We start from the raw sequence: 22,488 nt of genomic DNA on the forward strand, positions 1-22,488 counted from the left end.
AGCTGGCATCGCCCGCCGGCCGCCGCCGCGGCACTGCGCCTGCGCCGCTGCCCCGCAGACCGGGGGTTCGAGTCCCGCTGCCGCCGTCCCGCAGAGCGCCGCGGGCTGTGGAGGCTGCCCTGAAAAAACTGTAAAGCTCAGGTGAGATCTGTTGGTACACGGGCAGCTGTTGTCATGTGCGCTGAACGCCCAGACTGCGTCGTTCAGCGCTGCGGCTCCAAAGTCTGGTCACAGGTTTGCAGTGTGCAGCCTCTTTCTTTCCCCATAGAAGCACCGCTGCTTGCACCGTTCCCAACAACTCCTGCAGGGTAGGGTGGTGGTGTGTCCCAGGAGGCCGCACCGCCTTTTCTCACGTTCCTTCAAGGATGTAGGGAAAAACAAGCCGCAGAGGCCCAGTGTCATCTAACTCCTTCTGTGGCTTAAAAGGAATTAGAGTTTTGCTTCTACATATTCTGTCAAAGCAGTATTCGCCTGCTCCCTGCTCTGATGGCTGATAGTCCAATTAACTGTCTACACGTACTCAGGGCCAGTCTGCACCCATGGCCAAACATTACTATCACTGTCCTAAGTGATAAACATTCCTGGAAAAACATGATGTGACGAAGGAAAAACACACGCTCCGTTTTTTGATCTGGTCAAAGGAAGTTACCAAGTAAGGACCAGAATGTTGCAAAAAGAGCTTGATTTTGAGCTCAGTTTAGATAACAGAGGTAATGCTAGTAATGTTTTTTCATAGCTCCTTGAAATTAAATATTTAGAGTGGCAGGTGAGTGTGTCTCTTAACCAAATGCTTACAATCCTCATTACAGGTTTCATTTAACTCCCTTTTCAAACACCTGTATCTGTTAGAAGAAATCCTCACTGGAGGATTTCTCCTCATGGGCCCAGGAACTCAGCAGCACTTGGAGCAGTCACATCCTGGCCCCAAACCTTCCCCCTGTAATAGAACTCCCTGTGTGAGACAAAGATCGCTGCGCACAGGAAAAAGAGAGACTTCTATCAACCTCTTTTTTGGAGCACTGGGTTTGACAAATAGTTAAATTTTAACCGCTCTGGAGAAACAGGCACCAAATGTAAGTTCCCATCCAGTCTATTCCTGAAGGGCGTAGGAGGCCTGGAACAGGCAGAGCACAAATCCAAAACGCCCACGGCTCCAGCATGGCTATTTCAGAAGGATTATCTCACTTTTCGTACTGGAACCCCATCTGGGAGCTGAGCAGTCCTCACTCGCAAAACCTGAAGTTTCCCATCACTCCCGCCGAGACTCAGCGTGGAGCAGGGAAGCAGCCTTTCCGTGCAGGCCGAGCCCCGGGACCCTTCCGCCGGCCGCTTCGAACCCCGGCAGCACAGCGCTCCCACCCCCGCCACCCACGGGCCGCGCAATCGCTTCCGCATCCGGAGCGGCGGGCGCGGCCTGCGGAGCCGGGCGGTGGGGGCCGGCCGGAGGCTGCGGGCGTTGCACCGCCGCGCTCCGTGGGAACGGCCGGGACGCCGCGCCTGCGGGACCGGCGGCCATGAGCGGCGCGGAGGAGGAGGAGAAAGAGAAGGCGGCCGGGCTCGGGCGGGCGCTGGGTACGTGAAGGGCGGCTGGGCCCGGGGAGGCCGAGTAGCACCACTAGGCAGACGTGAGTGTGTGCTTTGACTTCCAGAACAACGGCTGTGTCACGGTTTAAGGTGTTCTCAATACGTTGTTAGAATGACTGATAGCGTTCTTCTCCCCCGCTTTGTGTGCTGCGGTACTTAAGGTGGTTTCACGGCGTTTGTGGAATGCCCCGTCTGCCTCCTCCCGTTCTGTCGCTGTCCGGCTGCGAGATAACCGCGCCGGGCAGAGGTCGCAGGGCAGGGGGTAAGGGGGGGAAGAAAAGCAGTGCGAAGAACTGTACGGCTGCAGTGCTGACGTGCCTTTTATTTTTAAGCAGGAAAGTACAGATGCTGTAGGTGAAACAACGTAAGTGCTGCCCGACCCCGCTCACCTTGCTCCTCTCCACGCAGGTGCCAGTGATGCCTCCCCAGATGAAGGAGTCGAAGCAGATCTGCCCATTGTAGATGAGAAAGCAGTGGAGCAGCTGGCCAAAGGGCTCATTTCTCACTATTTGCCTGATCTTCAGAGATCAAAATCAGCTCTGCAGGAGCTTACGTAAGCAGGTTTTTAAATGCAGCTCCCTTTATGTGCATGATGTTTGCAGCTTTTTTTTCCATGTGATGTTCTAGTTTAACTGGAAGACAGTTTGTTGTAGCATTTTTGTATTCTGACTACTGTTTTGAGCAGTTAAGTACTGCTCCGAGTACTGGGAGGTGTCCGAGCTGCGATGTTGCCTGTTGGAACTTTGACTGAAGAGCATCCAGCACTAGAACACTAAATTCCCATAAACCCAGACACAGCAGATGGGCAAATTTCTTACATACTTGTTCCGTAGTGCAACGTTTGCTGAAAACTATAGACTTACTTTGTAACAATAACCTTCATGTTCAGAGCAGCTTGTAGTGCTGTATGTTGTTGCTGTGTGGTGTGTGAGCTGTGTTGCAGAAGATGCTCTAAGAAAATATTGCTAAGGTGCTAAACAGATATACATTCTTTATACGCTGGTATCTTACTGATAATTGATAACAGTTTGTTTCAAATGTAGACTGGGTCTGCCATACAAAGTTACTGGAAGGGGCTTTATACAGAGCTGTCTCAGCTCTGTAGGGTACAATGCTTTGAGTTTCATGATACATAATGTGGTTATGCTGCTGCCAAGGACAGCTTGTGTCTGGAAGGAGTTTAGCTGATCTGTGTGGGATGGAAGATTCTTAATAAGCGCAGTAGATCCACACAAGTTCTATGCAGAAATAACTTAGTGCTGCAGCATGACTCAGAGGCAACTGAGTAGAAAGACAAGAGGAAACTGTTCAACCTCATTCAACCTGTCCCTACACAAAGGTGTTTTGCTGAAACTTGCCTAGTGCCTCTGTCATTGAGGTTTTTCAGATTGTCATCCTGATTTTCTTATCATCCTGTACAATACTAAGCAGCAAAAACCTGAATTTATGTGTACCCAATTGGGATTTTTCAAAAACCATTTGCTTGCATCTTTACTGAGATAAGCTGGCAATCCATGAGAAAAACCTGATGCTGAGAAGCACATACTTATGCCATTATGATCAAAGGTAGTATTTATTAAAGAGCCAGTTTAAAAAAAAATGCAAATTTTTTTTCCCAAAACTTTTAAAGTGTAACACTGTGAGAGCTTGCCAATAAGGAAGCTTCTGATTTACTGAGTGAGAAATAGCTGCTCTGAATGCCTAGCTTTTGCAGTATATCCTTACACTCCTTCATCTGTGCTGCTTTACTCTAGTTTTATAGATCTTTTCTTGTTCCAGACAGAACCAAGTGGTATTACTAGAAACATTAGAACAAGAAATTACAAAGTTCAAAGAGTGTAATTCCATTCTTGACATCAATGCCTTGGTAAGTACTATTAATGCTGTTATAAATCCCTACTAGTATGGATTCTCCTGCTGAAGTATTAGTAGCAACTTAATTTTTTTCTTAATGACTTGCAGGAAGGTTACCAGCCAGTTGATATATATGGGCCAAATTCCTCCCGGAGAGGATGCAGAACCAGCAGATTTCCCTTAAACAGAAAGGATGGTGGGAGGAAAAAACATAGTCAGCCTACTTGTTCAAAAGCAGTAGTCAAAGCAAATATATGCGTTTATTTGGTAGGACTGAGGTTCCAAGGTGAGCTCTGTGCACGTCTTCAGTCTAGAAGGAAAGGTGCTTGAAACACACATAGTGTGTAAATTGGCAATACTTTTATTCCATTTTGGTGAATCTTAATTCAGTAGACTGCCAGGTGTACCCATTCAGATATGATAGTGTAGTGGAAATGCTAAGTCATGGCTTGAACCAGTGATAGAGCACCTGGTGGGAGGGCAGGGCTGACCCAGGGGAGCTCAGGTGCATGCAACGCAATGCACCTGAGTGACCAGGAGGGGTGGAGCCAGGAACCACCTCTTCCCAGACCTCATCTAAGGGTTGGCAGTGGAGGCAAGGGTATTTTGCTGGAGATCGATACCTGCTTGAGGCCTTCTAAGGGTAAGCAGATTTTTTTTCCTTTGTTTCTGTGTCTATGCCTGCTGCGTTTGGGCTCATCCTCACGTGCTGCAGCCTAGGACTTTACCACCCTGCTATTATTACTGTACTTTCTATTGGACTATAGCGTTACAGATAATTTTCTGTATTTACGTAGTGCGTAAGCTTTAAACATCAACTTGAACACTTTTAATCCATTATCAAATTGTTCTGGCAATGCTATGTTGGTGCTTGCTGTTTTGCTATGTAGCTTTATTAAAAAAGCAAAACAAAAATAAGAGCTTTTTTAACTTGACAGTCACTTCAATAACTGCTGTGTTTTTGAAGTTTTCAGAAGCTAAACACTATCACAGCAAGTTAGTGAATATTAGAAATGAAATGATGATGCTCCATGAGAAGACGTCTAAGTTAAAAGTGAGTCGGGTAACTTTTCTTACTTTCTAATGTAACTATTTAAAAGTGAAGTTAATAATATAAAATTATTTTAGATGTGTGCTGAAAGTTCTGGGGAAAATAGAATCTATGATAAATACCGTTCATAAATGTTTTTTCCTTGTTTTCAGTAACACCTAACCACATATGTTTTTAAACTTATACTTACTCCTTCCTATGCTTAAACAACTTACTAGTAGTTAAGATATTTAAGTCTCAGAGTTGTTGTCATGGTTAAGCAGTACGTTACAAGAATCATGCTTTGTTCTGTCTCTTAATCCGCTCCATTCCAACTAGTTCTCTTTGTTGTTTCAGTTTCTGTGCCTCTTAGAATGAGAATTGTCATAAATGTAAGATTTTCTCCTGTTTAGTGTACTGTTAAGTGGCACAGGTTCACTGACTTCATGCTATGTAAGCAGTCACTAGTTAGTTCTGGCAAGATTAATCTTTCAGTAAATTCAATTAAAGGAACACATTGTGCAGTATGCACCCTGTCTGGTACATGTAAAGAATGAGTTAGTGAGATTGAGGGGAAAACAATTTATATTTTCATCATGTAGATTAGAGTTTCTGTTTCTAAGAAGAAGGATGGAAGTGGAAGTGAGGAAGAACATAGAAATAGTTTACGGAACACTCAGTCATAACCATTGTGAATTGGAGAAGAGAGTGTTAAGAGAATGGGAGGGATTTTGTATTAGTTCCAAAGCAAATACCACCTTTTAAATTTTCATTTTTTTTTCTGTTTAGAAAAGAGCACTTAAACTACAACAAAAGAGACAGAAAGAAGAACTGGAAAGAGAACAGCAACGTGAGAAGGAACTTGAGAGAGAGAAGCAGCTAACAGCAAAACCTGCAAGGAGGACATGAAAGCAGAGCGTGCAAAAACTTGTCCAAACTAGTAATTTCTGTATTCTCTGGAGTTAAGGCAAACTTTGATTAAAACAGGCTATAGTTACTACTAGCAACGGTCTACTCTGGTGTTATAAATTCCAGAATGTTAATAATCAGTGGGTAAAGTTCAAATTTTTCACTTCAGTCATTCAGGTTGCCTTCTTTTGTAATGCTATGCAGTTTGATACTATTACAGCATAAGTTAAATATTGGAGAACCTAGGCATCATGGGTATTTAAATACCTATATATTTTTAATCTGTTCTTCTGGTGCTTAGAATTCTGAGAGCTGTTTGGTGGTTGGCATAAATATTTTCCAGACAAAATACAGCATCGTAGTTGTTAAAGTTCAGTTCTGGTCCCTGGACTTCAGAGCGCATCTGTTATACTGAATCTGCATTGATTTTGGCAGTTGTGATTTCTTCTCAGTGCTGTGAGTCATAAATACAGACTCTTTTTATCAATCTTGATTTAGTCAGTTCTTGTTTTTTCCTTCTGTGTGACTAATTGAGACATAACCAGAGCTAGCAATTTCATCTTCGTGTGAAATTCAGTTATCTGTAGGAAAAGTTACTGCATTTTTTTCATTTATTCATGTGCATTTAGGGGCTATGTGAGCTAGTGTCTTATGCTGTCCTTACTTAAAATGATTATTATTAGTGAACACTGATGATAAGTGTTGTATGGATGTTGATATCCATTTCTCTGAATTGAATTACTTGCAGCACTTGGTGTGAACTCCCATTCAAATGAACATACACGTTGTTCAGACTGGTAAAAGAGCTTTAAGCTGTTTGTCCCTACAGTCTAACAAACAAATTATGTTGTCTCTATTATGTAAGTAGTAGTGTAAGTGGCGTGTATTGAAGTAAGATGAAGGGCAGGCTATGTAAAGCTTTCCATACAATATGTATGGTAAGACATCCAAGGGGCACAGTCAATATTACTTTCAGTTTTAGGTGGTTTAAGCATCGTACACCTGCTTGGACTCTACTGTGCTATATTTTTTGAAGTCCTAATTTCCACTTGTAATATCCATCTTTTTTTTCTGTGAACGGTCCACTGTAATGAGTAGTCATCAAAACGTTATTGTAGTTTACTTTGTGAGTTTGGAGCAAGGAGAACAAACTACTTAAGTGGTCTGAAATGCCTTTTCTGAAGTAGCAGTAGGTTAAAACTGAAATTGGCTTTTGTTTTGTCTTAATTGCCAGTGGATTGTTGACCTGTGCTGTGGTTTATGTGTATTTCTAAAAGAAATGTTAAAGAATTTCTACAGTCCATTTTTTGGAGCAAAATGTACATAATTGAATATTGTTTAAGGTTTTGGGTTTTTATTTTGTAATGTAACTTCAAAATTAGATTTTAGGAATTTAAAAAGTTCTTATTAAAGCATAACATGAAACTAGATGCCTCTGTAAAGTATCCTAATCAGGATTAATTTTCTTTTATATTTCTTGTTTGATGTTACTTTATCTGGTATCCAGTTTATTGTTCCATGTTGTGCTCTGTTCTGGTTTGGTTGGTTGGCTGGTTGTTTGTCTGCTTGTTTTGGGGGGGAAGCTTGTGAGTTTCCTTTTTTTTTTTTCCCAAATACCATGGCCACTTTTACTGAAAATACATCATTCTAAGTATAAAAATTGATGCTTCTTGCTAGACTGAGTAATTTTATTCCTGTATACATTTTCTTACTCATCATACCAACTTGTTTTTGAACTATAAAGTCATTGTAGTGGAATTAATGCACTTAAATATGCAGTACCATTTTGAATATTGACTTTCTAAGATTATACACATTTATGGCTTATAAGTGCTGACTGAGGAATCTTGGTTTCCTGTGCTTTTATCACTAGAATCAACCTGTATGCTTAATTTGGGTACCCAGTCCCATCACTGTTCAGGTTCACATTAGCCAATTTTTTTAATTCAGTGAAATTTGACTTTTTTGCAGGTGGTGGTAACTTTACTGTGTTGGTAAGACAAATATTTGTCTTATTTTCCTTTTGGAAAGTAGTAACAATGTTCTACTTGGTTTTAGTCTGTGTGCCATGACTTCAGTGATAATAGGCATAAATAATACTGTAGTGTGCCATAGCTTAAGTGATAATGGGCATAATTAATACTGTACAGGTTGCTTATGTAGCTGTTCTGTTGGGATTCCGTGTTTTGAGAATCCTCTGGCTGATTTATTCCCAGTTTTGCTTCAGTAGACGCTTTCTGCCACCTACCGTTTGCTTTGCAACACTGCTTGTTATTTTCATTTTGCGCTTGGATTTTCAATGCTCTGACCCTACTGGAGTAATTTTTTTTTTTCTAATGGAAGTGGTTTAATTGTTGATTGATTGGTTGATTATTTTTTTCCTCTTGGATTAGTTCTGCAAATGCATGATGTGGCACATGTGGTTTACGTAAATATCTGGGCTGACTAAAACTTCAAAAAAGAGCTGTACAGTTGGGACCTAAGGGGTCGCAACAGGGATAATGTGGAGAACTTCAGCTGTTTTCCTCCAGACAGCTGGCAGTGTCAGATCTGGGAGATTACCACTCTGCCTCCAATCTCTAACCTAAGTGTCACTCGGGATGTGTCATGCAGCTTTAAGGCATAGATGCTGGCTGTGCCTGCTAACTTAGTACTTCTATTTCTTCTTGTTTCTGCTCCCATCCATCCATTTACATTTATGATGTCAAGTCATGGGGTTTAAGAAAACAAATCAAGCATCCTGCGTAGCAAATCTTGATGTAGAATAATTTCAAAATCTACATATTCAAAGGCATTAATCTCTAAAATGGTAACAGTTATTAGTTTGGTGCTGTCATTAAGAGTGAGCTGTGAGACAAAAGGCTGAGCTACTCTGTTTAATATATTGTAATAAATATATGCCCCAGAACTGCTGTGAAAACAGGACCGTCTGTTCATGTGTCAGTCAGGAAAACACTAGACCTGTAAATTAACAATCTGTCTTATTGCCTTGATGAGCAAGACTTGTGGGGTTTGATTTGTTTTATTTCCTGTCATCTGGGACTCGCAGACTCCCAGGTAACAAGTAATACCCTGTGCAAATACAGCCTGCAAGAATAATTACAGAACAGTTAATTGGAACCTGTTGCTGCCCCACTACCTGAAACCAGTGTTCCAGTACTTCAGCAGCTCAACAGAAGTTGCTGGTTTTCCAGTTCTTAAAACTGGGTAGAAATCACGCTATGCATGAGAATGTATTTTTATTTCTGCTTCTGCTTTTTCTTTGCTTTTACTACTGCTGCTCTTTTGCTTGCCTTACAGATGCTCTGATTTAGAGGTATGCCAGAAGAATATCTCAGAAAGAAAATATCAATGATGATGTGAAAGGATTACTGCTTTGCTTCTACATCACCCAGTGTTACCAGAATTCAGACTACCAGAATTGAGATTGTGCTTGCTGTCGGGTAGGCACTTTCCAATGGAAAATAATCCCCACTTTGGAGAGCTTACAGTTGAAGTCTAGACAGAGATGTATATAAATTGCACTTAAAAGAGCAAAGGGAGGTACAGTTCTCTCTGAAGATGGGAGCTGATGAGAAAAGTAACCTATTGCTGCAGGCAGATGTTGAAACGTACTTGGCTGGGCAGATCCAGTGCTGTGCTGGGAAAGCAGGGCTGACTAGAAGTGGGTTCCCTTGCCCGCAAAGACAGCAGCTGCCTCAGGCACCTCAGCTGAGCTAAAGCAGATGGCTGTTTGTGGAAGGTCATTATTTTTAGCTTGGATTTCACCAAGTTGTCCTGTGGAGAATCAGTATAATGAACAGACCAAGAGATGCTTTTAGACTGCATGCACCAGGCTTCCCAGCTACCTGCTAAGCAGAGAGTGTTACCTGTCACTCCCACGGCCCCCTGGGGTGCCAGCAGCCCACGGTGCACAGTCAGGCAGCATGCCTTCCCTCGCACATCTCCTTCATCCCACCTGGACCTGGCTGTTCTGGGAGCCAGGCAGCTCCCCCAGCAGCTGTGAGATGGCTCTGTGCTCAAGGTACCTACTCCATTTGGTCTGTGCATTCTAACTTAAGGGGTACATTTAAGTTATTTATTAATAGTGCAGAACTCTGTAAGAATTCTGTGGGGAAAACATAAGGAAGGCATTTAAAAACAATTCTAAAAATATTCTGACAAAAAAAAGTTTCTCATAGAGCATCAACCTCTTAAAAGAAAAATGTGAAAAAGGCAGTGCTTGGAGTATGGCCGGGCAGCTGCAGTTGGGAAGCAGGGAAGTGCCCTGCAGACAGCTCGTTCCTGTCTTCTACTTCTCATTTACACGAAGACTGTGGAAAACCTTCATGGTATTTTCCAGTTTAAGTTCTCAGCACCTTTGCCCCATTCTTTACAGCTTCCTGCAAGTGCTGTTATCAGCTCAGCAGTTCTACCTATGCAGAAACCATGCCAAGAAGGGAAGGCCAAGCCCAAGAAGGAAATGTTTGACACATGGTTTGGATCACTGCTTTTTTAAAATTCCCATGATGATTTGGCATAAATAATTTTGTCTTTGCGTGCTTCTCTCAGCTCTGAACTTTGCATGACTTTTCTTGGCTCAACAAACATGACTCAGTGGATTAACGACTGTTAGTACATCACCCTGTCACCGTGCTGTAAATCAAAGGCCCTGTAAAGACTTTGGGGAAAACGTTGTGAAGCTGAGCTCAGCGGCTTGTAGCAGGCTCAGGGGATCCTTTGCGTGTTGAGGTGAGTTGCAGCCTGGTTTCACTCTCAGGTTCTGATGGTTCGTTTTCTGTTTTTCGCGTAGGAAAAAAAAAAAGTTACCACGCACCGGTAGGCAAAGCTGCTACGATAACGAAATCTCTTCAGAGCCGGAGGTACGGGGCAGGCTTGAAGCCAGCAGCCGCGTGCTGGGGCTCACTGCCTGCCTGCCCGGCCTTTGCCCGCCCGCTGCCGGCCAGCACCTGGCGGCTCGCAGCTCCGCCCCGCCGCGCCCCCAGGGGCAGCACCCGGCGCTCATCGCGTGAGGTCCAGCAGCCCTCGGGTCCCCGCCGGCGGCGTAAGAGGCAGGCGAGTGCGGGGCGGCATGGCGGGGCGGCGAGGGGACGAGCGGAGCCCGCGGGCTGCGCCGTGACGGAGAGAGGGCCGGGGGCTCGCCCTGGTGCCGGGGAGCTCGGAGCGGGGCAGAGGGCCCGGCAGGGTGAGGGAGGCGTGGGGGGGGGTGTGTGGGGTGGGCCCGTGCCCTAGCGGCGCGTGAGGTGCGCGGCTCTGTGAGGGGAGAACCCGCGGGCTGCCATGTTAGCGCGGAGCGCCGAGTGTGGTCGGAGCGTTGGAAGCTCACGGTAAACGCTGGCTGCGGCCAGCTGCTCGGGGATGGATCGATCACACGGTGTTTACTCTCAGGAGTAAGACTTCTCTAACCCGGCTCGTCTGGGCTCCCTGCGTTAGAGGGCTCCTGAGCTGACTTCTTGCTGACAGCAACCGCTCTCCTCGTGGGTTCTGCACAGAGCTGGTTGAGGTTTGTGTTCCTTCAGCCTGGAGGAGAGAGGGCTCCGGGGAGAGGAGCCTTCCAGTGCCTGTAGGGCGCTTACAAGCAGGACAGGGAGTGACTTTTTACACTGTCCGGTAGTGACAGGACAAAGAGGAAAGGCTTTAAACTAAAAGAGGGGAGACTGAGGTTAGATATCAGGAAGAAGCTCTTTATTCAGAGGATGGCGAGGCCTGGGCACTGCTGCCCTGAGCTGTGGGTGCCCCATCCCTGGAGGTGCCCAAGGCCAAGCTGGATGGGCCCTGGGCAGCCTGAGCTGGGGGCAGCCAGCCCATGGCAGCGGTTGGGGCTGTGGGGTCCCCTCTAACCCAAGCCATTCTGTGATGTGTCTCTAAGAACGCCATTTCTGTTCTCTGAGTTTGCTGTTTCATTGGGTGGGGGTTGGAACAGATTAAAATGTGCAAAAAAACATTGCAGTGCATTGCCTAATAGGCACATCTTCAGCCAGGTTTTTCTTTAAAGCAACATTTAATAGAAAGTTGGCAACAATTTCCTCCATTATGCTTGTAGAAGTGTGGTTTGCTTGTTTTTCAAGGGCAGCTTAATGAGGGTGGTTCTTGTGTTCTGTTTTCTCAATCCCTTGAAGTCTGTAAGCTGCTAATTCTGGAAAAATGTTTCCTATATTTGTTTTTGACAGGAAAGTCACTGTTGTTCTGTTGGTACAATCTCCATCTGCTTAATGGCATTCAGGTGCTGAATAGCACTGAGCTCTCCTGGTCAGTCAAACTGTGGTTTTTCACCACATGTCTTATTCAGTATTAAGCAGTTATTCCAGAATTGTGCAGTATACAATCTTTATTTACTTATCACATTGAAAGTATTTCTTTTCTGAGTCTCCTTTTTCCACAAATAGCCTTACAGTGAGGGAGACAAGAGAGTTGAGTGGAATCGGAGATTATCTTCAAGCAAAGTCTGTTTGTATTAAAAAGGCTTTGAAGTGCTACCTCTTCTCATAGAAATACCTTTTTTTTGTGAAATTGCTGTGAGTCACATTGTGACCTGATTTTTATGTGGTGCTATAGGAGTTGTGCTGCAGTAGTGTTACACAAGCTTCCGTCACTGTCACAAACCACATCGTGAAAGCATTCATAATAAATTTACCTCTCACAGTGACAGAACTAGTTTTAAACAGATCTGTCACGGACGAAGAGGAGCCCTCACTGAATGGAGAAGTGCTGTGGGCTTTGCCTTTCCAGGCAGTGCTCCAAAGCATGAAGTATCTTCATCAGCAATGTGATTTTGTGCAACGTAAGGGATGTTTTGTTGTGTATAGTTCAAAGGACGCTTGCTAAGAGTGCTGTGTGTTACAATGGTCTTCTAAAAGTTTGAGACTTCAGCTCAGTTTGGTAGACTAGTGAGTGATTTTCTGCTTTCTGTTCTGTTATTCCTCTCTCTTTCTCTCCATTGCCCAAATCTGAGGTCTGATGTGTTGCTGATGGAGTGCAGCTGTTTGTTTGAGAGCTTAATATCAAGAATTTTGCTGTTTGTTTTTGAACATCTGCCTACGAATGACATTTCAGATTGTTGTTTGTGTGTGCTCTGAAACAACTTCAAAGCAAAGAAATGCTGCATTCTCATCTATTAGATGGCTGTTAGTTAAGGCATATCTTGTGTGTGTTTATAAGCATGCTTAATTCAAAATCTGTTCGGTCCGAGAGGATAATTATTCCTTACTTAGCATTACAAAAACAAAGTCCTGTTCCCTTGATGCGGGCATGCTGTGCACTGCCATCCAGCTGGTCACTGTGCCTGTTTCACTTGCTTGGTAAAACCCAACCCCAAACCCTGGGCTTGTGAACTTCCAGAAATAGGTTGTCCTTAAAACTGTCACAGACAGAAGTTGCAGAAATTAGTCATCATAAAAATTCCTCTTTCTGACTTGGAGAGAGCATGAAGGATCTGCACTAGGTAGATCTTACTCCTAGAGCTAGACCAGCTCCCTCCCCATGGCTGAGCGAGGCTGTTTGCCACAAATGGCAGCCTGCACAGGGTAAGCAGCAAGCAGCCTTCTAAAGTGAAACTAACTTAGCCGGAGTTGGCGTTCTTCTGTGGGGAAGAGGATGAGAAGAATGTGTCTGTATCTTGGGAACTTCCTTTAAAACAAAGCAAGTAAAATAATTTTTACCAAGGATACGTCCCGCACCTCCTCCTCTCCTGTCCAAGCTGTTTATGCTTTGGGGATAATAATGGCACTGCTAAAGGAGAGGAATTCTAAGACAGCATATGGAGGTACAGAATGAGTTGCTCACCTACATCTGTAGTTTTGTAGAGGATTCTTGAAGTTGACCATTTGAAACTCTGAAAATATTTGAATTCTTTGATTTAGTTTTCAGACTCCTCTCTGTAAGTACCATAAACAAGTTCTACACTTCTAAGCGAAAAAGCCAGAATTCCTGCTTGATGATTCAAGGAATTAAACAAAGGGATGTAGATGTCATAATCTTGTCATAAGTTCCTTTTCAAGTTATAACGCTTATTCTTTATTGGCAATGTTGCAATGAGGAAATGAATTAAAATGAGTTTATACCTGTTTTATTGCTGAAAAGCTTAAATCTGGTATTTATGAATACACTGCTTGCACATGATAAGAGGAAAAGATCTTATTCACTGTAGCAGAGGGAGAGAAACATATTTATGGAGATCAACTTTGACTGACTTCAGGTAACACAATTGCACTACCCAGTGCTACATTTCATGGTTTTAACTCTTGTTTGCCAAGTGAAAAGTGTAGTTGTAGGCAAGGATAAACATGGATTTCTGACCTTTGTTTGCAGCTATTCTGCTGATGTAAATTTCGGATGTACTCAAATATCCAAAATCTAGGAAGGTGTAAAGTGTTGTTTCAATTAACTTTATTCTCCTGTCAAGTCTAGGGCTCGGTATCTCTCTTGCACAAGCAGACTAACCCACGTGCCCTTGCCCAAGGCACTGTAAAACTGGCTTGCTTACCATGACGGCTTTGTAGCCCTGAGAGCCAGGAGAAGGGGTATGTCTGAGCTGTGCCTGTGCTGCTATACGTTAACATTAAAATACTAACACAGTTATTCATTGGTCTGATGTTACAGTCACCAGAATGGTACTTGGTATGTTTGCACAACTAACTTATTCGCTGTTTCAGTGTTCTACAACACTAGATCCTACAACCACACCTCTCTACGACCTAGCAAATCCTTTTCTTTTTTGGTACCTTAATCTCTTTAGGGTGGTAATATTACAGCCACAGTTATACCAAATGTCTAGCTATATTATAGGATCAGATGCGCTTTCCTGATAAGATAAGCTGAAAAATATATTGTCATTTGTTGTATGAAATTTTAATTTTCTGGCAGAGTCTGTGATTAAATTGTGTGGTTGTGGGTGTTTTTTTTTTTTTTTTTTTTTTGTTTTGTTTTGTTTTTAAGCCCTCTCCAAATTGCTTACAGCCCGTTTGGAAGTTTAGTGTTTTAGCTGCAACAAAAGTTGCAGTAAAAGTGTTATAATTCTTGCCTTGAAGACTTATCTGGCCATATAAATAAATAAAAACTGCCTTACATCAGTAACTGGTACTTTTCCTTATCTTGCAGCTTCCCACTTATTGAAAGATGTCACCAGTTGGAGCAGCATTGTCCTGTTCCTGTCTCCGCCCCGGAGTATGGCTGCTGAAGCCAGGTATACAGAAGAGCAGCTCCCTTGGTTTACATACAGCAGCCAGGTGTGCTGCCAAGGATTATTATGAAGTACTTGTGCTGGGTGGAGGCTCTGGTGGAATCGCCATGAGTGCTCGGATGAAGAGGAAAGTGGGGGCAGGAAATGTGGCTGTCGTTGAGCCAAGTAAGGTAAGTCTTCCTTGTGCTGAAAGAACAAGCATTTGATGTATGTGATCAGTTTGCTCTGATTCTCACCCCTTTCCAACTCCACTTACTGTGAAGAGGAAGCCAACTAAACTGTATTTAGAAAGCTTTGCATGAGACTTTTTCTCCCATCATAGAGATGCATACATCCCTCCAACTTTGTCAAGCAAAACTCTTGGTTATTTAAATACCTTCTTTCGTTAAGAATAGAATGTTAATAGACATTGCCTACTATTTGGAGTGATGTGCCTTCATAATCAAGTACAATTAAACTGTTCTTAAATGTCTGTTTAAAACATGTATTTCAGACTCATTACTATCAGCCTCTGTGGACCCTGGTTGGTGCTGGTGCAAAGCAGCTGTCAGCTTCTGCACGTCCAACAGAGAGTGTGATGCCTGAAGGTGTTGAGTGGATTAAGTCTCGAGTTACAGCATTGGATCCAGATAAGAACTGTGTCAGGCTGGAGAATGATGTCAAGGTAACAAAGTTAGAAAAATGTTGTTCTCTGTCATGAGTTGTCTGTCCACCTTCTGTAGATCCCCTTGCAACTGCCAATGGAGTAAGGCCTTCCCCAGCAGCTAGGAGGCTAGGAAATTTATTTAGGTCTTATAAGGAGTGCTTGATTCTAAAATCTGTTTCTAGTAACTTTTGCAGATAACTGTGTGAGAGTGACTACAAGTTAAGACATCACCATCATCATAAGTCTTTTCCCTCTTCATAGAGAACTGAAGACAAAAAATGGAATACCTTGCTCCAAACATCTGGTTTCATGTATAGCAAAGCCTGTGTGTATAACTTCTACTGCATTTAGCTTTTTAACAATAAATTATTACTCAAGCTTAATGTCCACTTTACTAATGCCTGCCCTTATGAATCTGTTGCTGTCAGATTATTTAAATTTGTTTTGATATAATATTTTGCTGTCTGATTTTTTTATTTTTTTCCCTTACTCAACAGATATCTTACAAGTACCTGATAATTGCTCTTGGGATTAGTCTGCATTATGAAAAGGTATTTATTTTACAGTAATCATGTTTTTACTAGTTTTAATGGCATCACGTGCTCTCATGATTCACTAAAGTAGATGGCTTTTCAGTACACTTTTTCTACTTCAGGATACTGAACACTAATATGAATTAAAGAACCAGAAAGCAGCCTAATGACTTAAGTATGTCCCTCCATAGATCTGTATGTAACAAGCCAAATTACCCTTAGGAAGCTCTTTAAGATAGCTTTGTGGCATCTCTATGGCAACATCAGCTGAAGGGACAGCAAGTTAAATCCGGACATCAGTGCAGTCTAATAATGAGATAGTGAAATATGCTGACAGTAGAGTGAGGCATCTCTAAGGTAAGCAGAAACACAGCAGTTAGTGAACTGTGTGCTGCAGTATTCATTTGACCCACTCCTTACCTCTTTTCTTAAAGGGTATGCTTTAAAAGGAACCAGCGGAGTTGCATCTATGCTTAAATAGGCCCTGGGACCCTTCCCATATCTGTTAGTTTTCCTGTATTCTTTCTACGGTGGCTCTTGAAGAAAGATGTTAATGCTGTTGTATGGTGCAAGAATGATTGTAGCAATGCACAGGAAGAGGGGAAAAATACAAAGGCAGGATGTTTGTGGAGTTTGACTCTGCTGGCTTTAACCTGGCCAGCATGCGATGTAGTAACTAATAATATTTGAGTTTCTTTTTTAATAGCTCCCAAGGCATACACAAAGGAAGAGTTAGTTAACCAAAGTCACACCAGATGAAATTCAGTGATGATATCAGCAGAACGAGGAACTGCATTGTGTTTTAGTGATTTTTTTTCAGTTTCCATGTAAACCTCTACAGTACAGCTTTAAAAAAAAAAAAAAAAAAAAAACCCTCAGTATTTGGAAATTCAGAATTTGGCAGTGGAAGCCATGTAATACAGTCAGTGACCATTACTCAATAGTGAACTTAAGGAATAAAATTTACAGTAATAGATTGGTATGACTTTAAACCCAAACTGGCCAGTTTAAAAAGGATGGTTTATCTTATTTATCTTCACTAACAGCATAATTCCTGGTGTAGACTGTACTGTCTCAAGCATATTGCAATGTATGTAACATGACTCAGTTTCCTCTCAGAAGTTCTGCAAACCATTACTTTGAAACGGGGACAACTGCCTTTCTCAAAAACAGATGCTTGAGCATAGCAGGAGTAGTGAGAAAATAATTATTGGAGACAGAACTAAAGCAGAATGTCAGTCAGAAATACTTAATATCTGAAAATGAGCACTGAAAAGCTTCATTCACCTTGTGAATTTCCATAATGCTTTTTTAATGTGAGTTCTTACTTAGGATGATGTGGCAGTGACTTTTCCTGTTCTTACTCTGAATTTTGTGCTTCACTCTACACTGAACACTTATGGTATAGATGTTGCAAAACTGTCACTTCAGTAAATATTGCATCTATTAAATCACCTACTGAGCTCTAATGGAAATACCTATTTGGCTGGTAAACGTATATTCAAAAATACCAACTAGCATGTGTGTATGGGCTTTTTTTTTTTTGCTGTGGGCCTCTTAGTTGTTCTCAAGTCTCCATTTAATGCTTGATGATGAAGACAAAATTCCTGCTGTCTATACGTTAAACCTTAATTTTGTTTCTTAGATCAAAGGCTTGCCTGAAGGTTTTCATCACCCTAAAATAGGTTCCAATTATTCGGTTCATACAGTAGAGAAAACATGGAAAGCCTTGCAAGATTTCAAGGAAGGAAATGCTATCTTCACTTTTCCAAACACTCCAGTGAAATGTGCAGGGGCTCCTCAAAAAATCATGTATTTATCTGAGGCCTATTGGAGGAAAGTAAGTATTCTACTCTTACCATGGCTGTTCCCACAGTTGTAATGAAGGTCTGTTCTAAGAGGCTTGTCTTATTTCTTTTATAACAAATAAAAACCACATGAGATAAATATGACTCAGAATTATTAAATGAAAGTGACTGAGTTGCTTTTTCTGTTATTAATGTGCACTAAATGAAGCTAACTGAATTATGCATAAGCATCCTGGAAATTTCTGGAGAAACTTGCAGAATTCAGAATTTGGAAGGGATGAACTGCTTAACCTGCTTTGAGAAAACTACCAATACAAATGTTCTCAGCGTAATTGACAACTTCAGGGGGTATGCTGAAGTCACATTGGCTGAGTGTTCATTCTTGTTGCTTTAAGTAGTTAATACTTGATGCCAATTGTCTTTTTGCTCATCTGAGAAGTGGTTATCCTCACTCCTCCTGGCACACAGTCTCAGTGACAGGACAGGTCTTTATGAGGCTGGGAAAGCAAACTTAATGGAAACAGAAGACAGCTTCAAAGTGTCAGGCTTCATGTATGCTTTAAATTTCATGAGCTGTCTACTGAGTGAATATCTGAATAATGTATAGAACTGATGGTTTCAGAGTGCTTTACAGAGCGAAGCCACTATATTTAACCTTTATACAGCATTGTTGTTCAGCATATTGCAGCAATAGCAATCTGTATGAGGCATCTTCAGTATCTCACTCTGACAAGGTGAGGTATCGTAAATATCGAGGTACAAGGATGTATCTTGTCTAGCTTCTAACATGCTGTGAAACAGCTGTTTCTCAAGAGTTCTAATGTTAATACTGCATTAAGCACCAAAATGCACTAATAGTTCTGTCAACTCCAGTAGTGTGGCATAATTCTCTTGCTTCTGCTAGCTTATCAGACTTAGTAATATGATCTTTCCACGCAGACAGGAAAACGACCCAAAGCAAACATAATGTTCAACACTTCGCTTGGTGTCATTTTTGGTGTTAAGAAATATGCTGACGCATTGCTTGAAATAATAAAGGAGAGGAACATTGCTGTTAACTATAAGTGCAACCTTGTTGAAGTTCGAGCAGACAAGCAAGAAGCTGTGTTTGAAAACCTGGATAAACCTGGAGAGACCGAAGTTCATCAGGTTAGAAAATTTCAGGCCTCTACTTTGGTCCTTTCTCTTTGTGTATGTACAGTAATGTAACTGCCACATTATAACAACATAATATCTGTTGCTCCATTGCGAACTGCCATTTGATCCTTTTAGTAGCATCCTCAATTTCTAAAGATTGAAAAGCTTGAAACTTAAGTGGGGAGAGGGAGGTGGAAATAACAAAGCATGCCTGGAGTTCTGTGTACCTCGTTAATATAACTTTGGGATGTCTCAGGCATGTATGGAGGAAAGCGAATTGCTCTTATGGCAGTTTACAGTCTAATGAGGTTCCTGTTAATAAAGAATTTGGAACAGATGCACCTCAAATTTGAGTCCAAGATTTCACTCTATATACTTGATTTTAAAACAAAATAAAAAAAAAAACTTCATACTGTTCTTAAATCCTAACATCAATGTAGTATGATTTGTTCTGATTAACTCGCCATTTAGTGCCTCTTCTGTCTGTCTAGTATGAAATGCTTCATGTCACACCCCCCATGGGGCCACCTGATGTACTTATCAACAGCCCTGTCTCGGATGAAACCGGCTGGGTAGATGTAAATAAGGAAACTCTACAACATAAAAAGTATCCTAATATTTTTGGTATTGGAGATTGCACCAACCTTCCAACATCAAAAACTGCTGCAGCTGTAGGTAAAGGTGTATGTGTGTTTGTGTGTGTAATGGGAAGTGTAGCAGTGACAGTAAGCTTTTAAACCAGACGTTGTTTAGTTTGTTACTCTTGACGTCTTAATTTCATTTTTTTTCCATCTTTCAAAAAGACTTGTGTCCCTTGGGACTAGCTAGTGATTATACTGATGCCATCAATTTTCCATTTTCTTATTCCAAATACTTCACAGTTGGACCAGTTCTATTTTCTGTGTTCTCAGAATGGTGTAAGATGAACTTGTTACTGAATTCTGGCAGAACGCAAGAGTAGCAACTCTTTCTGCTCTATCTTAGAAACTCATGCGTACATGTCAGCTGATAAGTCACTGCTGAGGACTCGTGTGTTCTGTACTTGTAGCCACAGGGTCCAATATGAAAACACTTCAGGTATATGATATCATAACTAAAAAAACCAAAAAGATAAACCTGAGGGTGGAAAAAAAGTCTATGTAGTATATTATTAGTCTAACAAGAAGAATGATATAGTCAGCTATTCCAGCATTAGTCTGGAACTTCCCTTGCAGTGTTTTAAATGAAAGAGAGCAAGCAAAACTTCAGTGCTGGAGTCTTAGTATTTGGGAAGACCAAACAAGTGTAATCTAGCATTGGAGAATAGACATAGGCTAAAAACATACAGTTCAAATTTTGTCAAGCCTTTGCATGTTGGAAGCAATGAGGCCAAAGCATTATTTCAGATATGATTTCCTACCCCTAACCCCTCCCCAGCCTTGGACTGTAAAGTTCCCAGGCTGATTTCGACATAAGTACAGTTATAGCTGAATTATCCACTGTACCCAGTTACTACTGTTTGCTCCAGTAATGACAGTAATTGTTGTCTAAAGCAGTCTTACTATATATATATATATGTATATATATACACACACACGTATAATGTAGCAATGTATATATATATTTACATATTTTATATATATTTTTTTTCTTTTTCCTCTTATGTAGCTGCCCAATCAGGAGTGCTTGATAAAACTATTTCCCTGGTAATGAAGAACCAGTCACCAACTAAAAAGGTACCTACAGATCTTGTCTTAGGGGGAATGTTATACACAGGAAGTTCTGCCAGGACAAGCAGTTAGACTACGTGAACTGAAGATAGAAAGGGCTTCGTGTCAGCAATGGAGGTGCTAAATAGCTTATTACTGTATATCATAATAATTATTTTAATAAGTAATTATAGTACTAGTGTAATCGTAATTAAAATAGCACAATATTCATAATGTCTTCAAAAACTTATTTTTAAATCTTTGAGTTAAAAGAAGTTGAAAGGCTGATTAGGTTGGGTTCTTCAAGGTGGACTTGAAGTGTTGGCTACTGTAATCCCTGCTCCAAGAAAACCCCCACAAACTCTACACCTCTATTCTATGTTCAACTTGTGTCCCCTGTACAGAAAACTGTCTTCTAAGGAGAAGTTAAATTGAAGTTTTCATACTACAGAAGCTCTTAAACCTGTAGTTGGTTCAAACTTCTCTGAGACCTAGCTCTCATTTTATGCACAGCTTCTCAATTGATATTCCTGGAGTACTCATCTGAGTATCAGTCCATACTGCTGTGATCCCCTGCAAATTATTACAATTGTATTTGAGATTGTTTATATTCTGTCTTGAAAGACAGCAGTAGCTCTTGTTTTTTGCTATTGTCACCTGTTCTGTTGTTTACAGTAATAGCCAGCAATTAATGGCAAGAAGCCCTTTAGGCAGTTGTTTAGGCTGACTCTAATTAAAGCACTGATATGATGCCAACATATGATCTGCAACTGTAAGAAAATGGCTTAGCTATAATCACTGACCCAAACTGGCAGCCTTTTAAACTTGATAATATTAGCACTGTAAATGCAGAAACCTAAAAACTTAATCACATTCTTACTTCAAAATAGCATGCAATACTTCAGCATTTAGCCTTAAATCAGATTAACGAGTGTATTCTTTGTTGCAGTATGATGGATATACTTCCTGCCCACTAGTAACAAGCTATAACAAGGTGATTCTAGCAGAATTTGACTACAATGCTCAGCCTTTGGAGACCTTTCCCATTGACCAAAGTAAGCAGAGGACAACAATGTACCATATGAAAGCTGATATGATGCCCTTTCTCTATTGGAATGCGTTACTCAAGTAAGTATTTTAAGTCAGGGCAGGCATAGCCACTGTGATTTTTCAGAGCAAAGCCAGGTATCTGTTCTGGCTTACAATTCCTCATAAGAACAGAAGTAGTTGAACTTATCCTGCAAATCTAGTGAATGAGGTGTACACTTAGTCATGAGTATGTCCCCAGCTTATTGAGCATTCTGGGTGCTTTGCTACTAATAGGGTTTTCTGCAAGAATATTTAACTTCAGAGCTCTAGTACTTTTCTCCTAGAAAATAAAAGTATCCCATGACAGTTTAAAAAAAAAAAAAACCCTTCCTCACACTGTGATAACATGTACAGATGTCTTTCACGTGATGAAATAACTCTCCCTTTCCAGGGGATATTGGGGAGGACCAGCTCCTATCAGAAAGCTGATGCATCTAGGCTTGAAGTAAATGCTGGTTCTCAGCTGAAGTTCTTGAAGAAATAAGGCTGGTCTCGTGCTGGATGAGTATGTATACTTCCTTTTGGACATCTCTTTAATGACAGACTTTTTAATCATCAAGCTTTTGTCCCAAACTTTAACTTTCTACCTCCTAGGGATTAAGCCTTACTACTTTCTCCTGTGTGATCCAAGGCCTTAAAATAATTCTATATGTAGATAGCAGTTTAAACTCAAGCGTGAGCTTGCCTTAAGCTGCAGGCCACTACTGAAACTTCCTACAGTAATCAATGCCTTTAAACCAGTTTTGTATGTAAGGGATTTTCTGTCACTGTAGCCCAACTTCCTTGCATCTAAGATCTATATGTGCACTTCAAATAATTTAATAAAATAATTAAATGCTAGAAAACATTCTGACCATCTCTTGTTCTGATTAAAAAGCCTACTCAATCCTAATTTCTTCAGAAAGAAGCACACTGCCTGGCTGACTGTAGATGGATTACAGAAATTACAGCAGGTTATTAAAGGGAAATAGCTGGCAACTTAGCCATGGCTATTAACATCAGCTGAAGCCCTAACGCCTTCTCTCAGACATG

General features: G+C 41.5%; 2 protein-coding genes across 12 annotated transcripts; both read left to right on the plus strand.

Moving 5' to 3' along the window:
* Positions 1,391-6,802, plus strand: BLOC1S6 (biogenesis of lysosomal organelles complex 1 subunit 6). 5 transcript variants are annotated; one of them, XR_002442039.1, is made up of 6 exons: positions 1,636-1,846; positions 1,993-2,137; positions 3,364-3,451; positions 3,547-3,724; positions 4,406-4,492; positions 5,258-5,388. XR_002442039.1 is itself a non-coding variant. In XM_021407961.1 (5 exons), the coding sequence occupies exons 1-5, from the start codon at positions 1,515-1,517 to the stop codon at positions 5,375-5,377; spliced, it is 498 nt and encodes a 165-aa protein (XP_021263636.1). In that variant the 5' UTR covers positions 1,391-1,514; the 3' UTR covers positions 5,378-6,802. The 5 variants fall into 5 exon arrangements, 3 of the variants coding, with proteins under 3 accessions (XP_021263636.1, XP_021263634.1, XP_021263635.1); XM_021407961.1 differs by lacking the exons at positions 1,636-1,846; positions 3,547-3,724 and adding an exon at positions 1,391-1,572 and having other exon boundaries at positions 5,258-6,802; XR_002442038.1 differs by lacking the exon at positions 5,258-5,388 and having other exon boundaries at positions 1,637-1,846; positions 3,547-4,081.
* SQOR (sulfide quinone oxidoreductase) lies at positions 6,957-22,312 on the plus strand. 7 transcript variants are annotated; one of them, XM_021407945.1, is made up of 10 exons: positions 6,957-10,108; positions 14,474-14,725; positions 15,049-15,219; positions 15,699-15,752; positions 17,380-17,574; positions 18,482-18,691; positions 19,171-19,354; positions 20,327-20,394; positions 21,317-21,495; positions 21,848-22,312. In XM_021407945.1, the coding sequence occupies exons 2-10, from the start codon at positions 14,492-14,494 to the stop codon at positions 21,903-21,905; spliced, it is 1,353 nt and encodes a 450-aa protein (XP_021263620.1). In that variant the 5' UTR covers positions 6,957-10,108; positions 14,474-14,491; the 3' UTR covers positions 21,906-22,312. The 7 variants fall into 7 exon arrangements, with proteins under 7 accessions (XP_021263620.1, XP_021263624.1, XP_021263625.1 ...); XM_021407944.1 differs by lacking the exon at positions 6,957-10,108 and adding an exon at positions 10,137-10,432; XM_021407946.1 differs by lacking the exon at positions 6,957-10,108 and adding an exon at positions 10,424-10,562.

Source organism: Numida meleagris, chromosome 9, assembly GCF_002078875.1.
Source record: "Numida meleagris isolate 19003 breed g44 Domestic line chromosome 9, NumMel1.0, whole genome shotgun sequence".
In the NCBI taxonomy this organism is placed as follows: Eukaryota; Metazoa; Chordata; class Aves; order Galliformes; family Numididae; genus Numida; species Numida meleagris.

What these genes read in the sequence shown, in the direction of transcription:
- SQOR (XM_021407945.1), top strand. Translation starts at nt 14,492, where the DNA reads ATGTCACCAGTTGGAGCAGCATTGTCCTGTTCCTGTCTCCGCCCCGGA. An exon ending in CTGTCGTTGAGCCAAGTAAG is followed by an intron (nt 14,726 to 15,048) that starts GTAAGTCTTCCT and finishes CATGTATTTCAG; the next exon opens with ACTCATTACTATCAGCCTCT. An exon ending in ACCAGTCACCAACTAAAAAG is followed by an intron (nt 20,395 to 21,316) that starts GTACCTACAGAT and finishes TCTTTGTTGCAG; the next exon opens with TATGATGGATATACTTCCTG.
- BLOC1S6 (XM_021407959.1), top strand. Translation starts at nt 1,768, where the DNA reads ATGCCCCGTCTGCCTCCTCCCGTTCTGTCGCTGTCCGGCTGCGAGATA. An exon ending in CAGAGGTCGCAGGGCAGGGG is followed by an intron (nt 1,847 to 1,992) that starts GTAAGGGGGGGA and finishes CTCTCCACGCAG; the next exon opens with GTGCCAGTGATGCCTCCCCA. An exon ending in TCAGCTCTGCAGGAGCTTAC is followed by an intron (nt 2,138 to 3,363) that starts GTAAGCAGGTTT and finishes TTCTTGTTCCAG; the next exon opens with ACAGAACCAAGTGGTATTAC.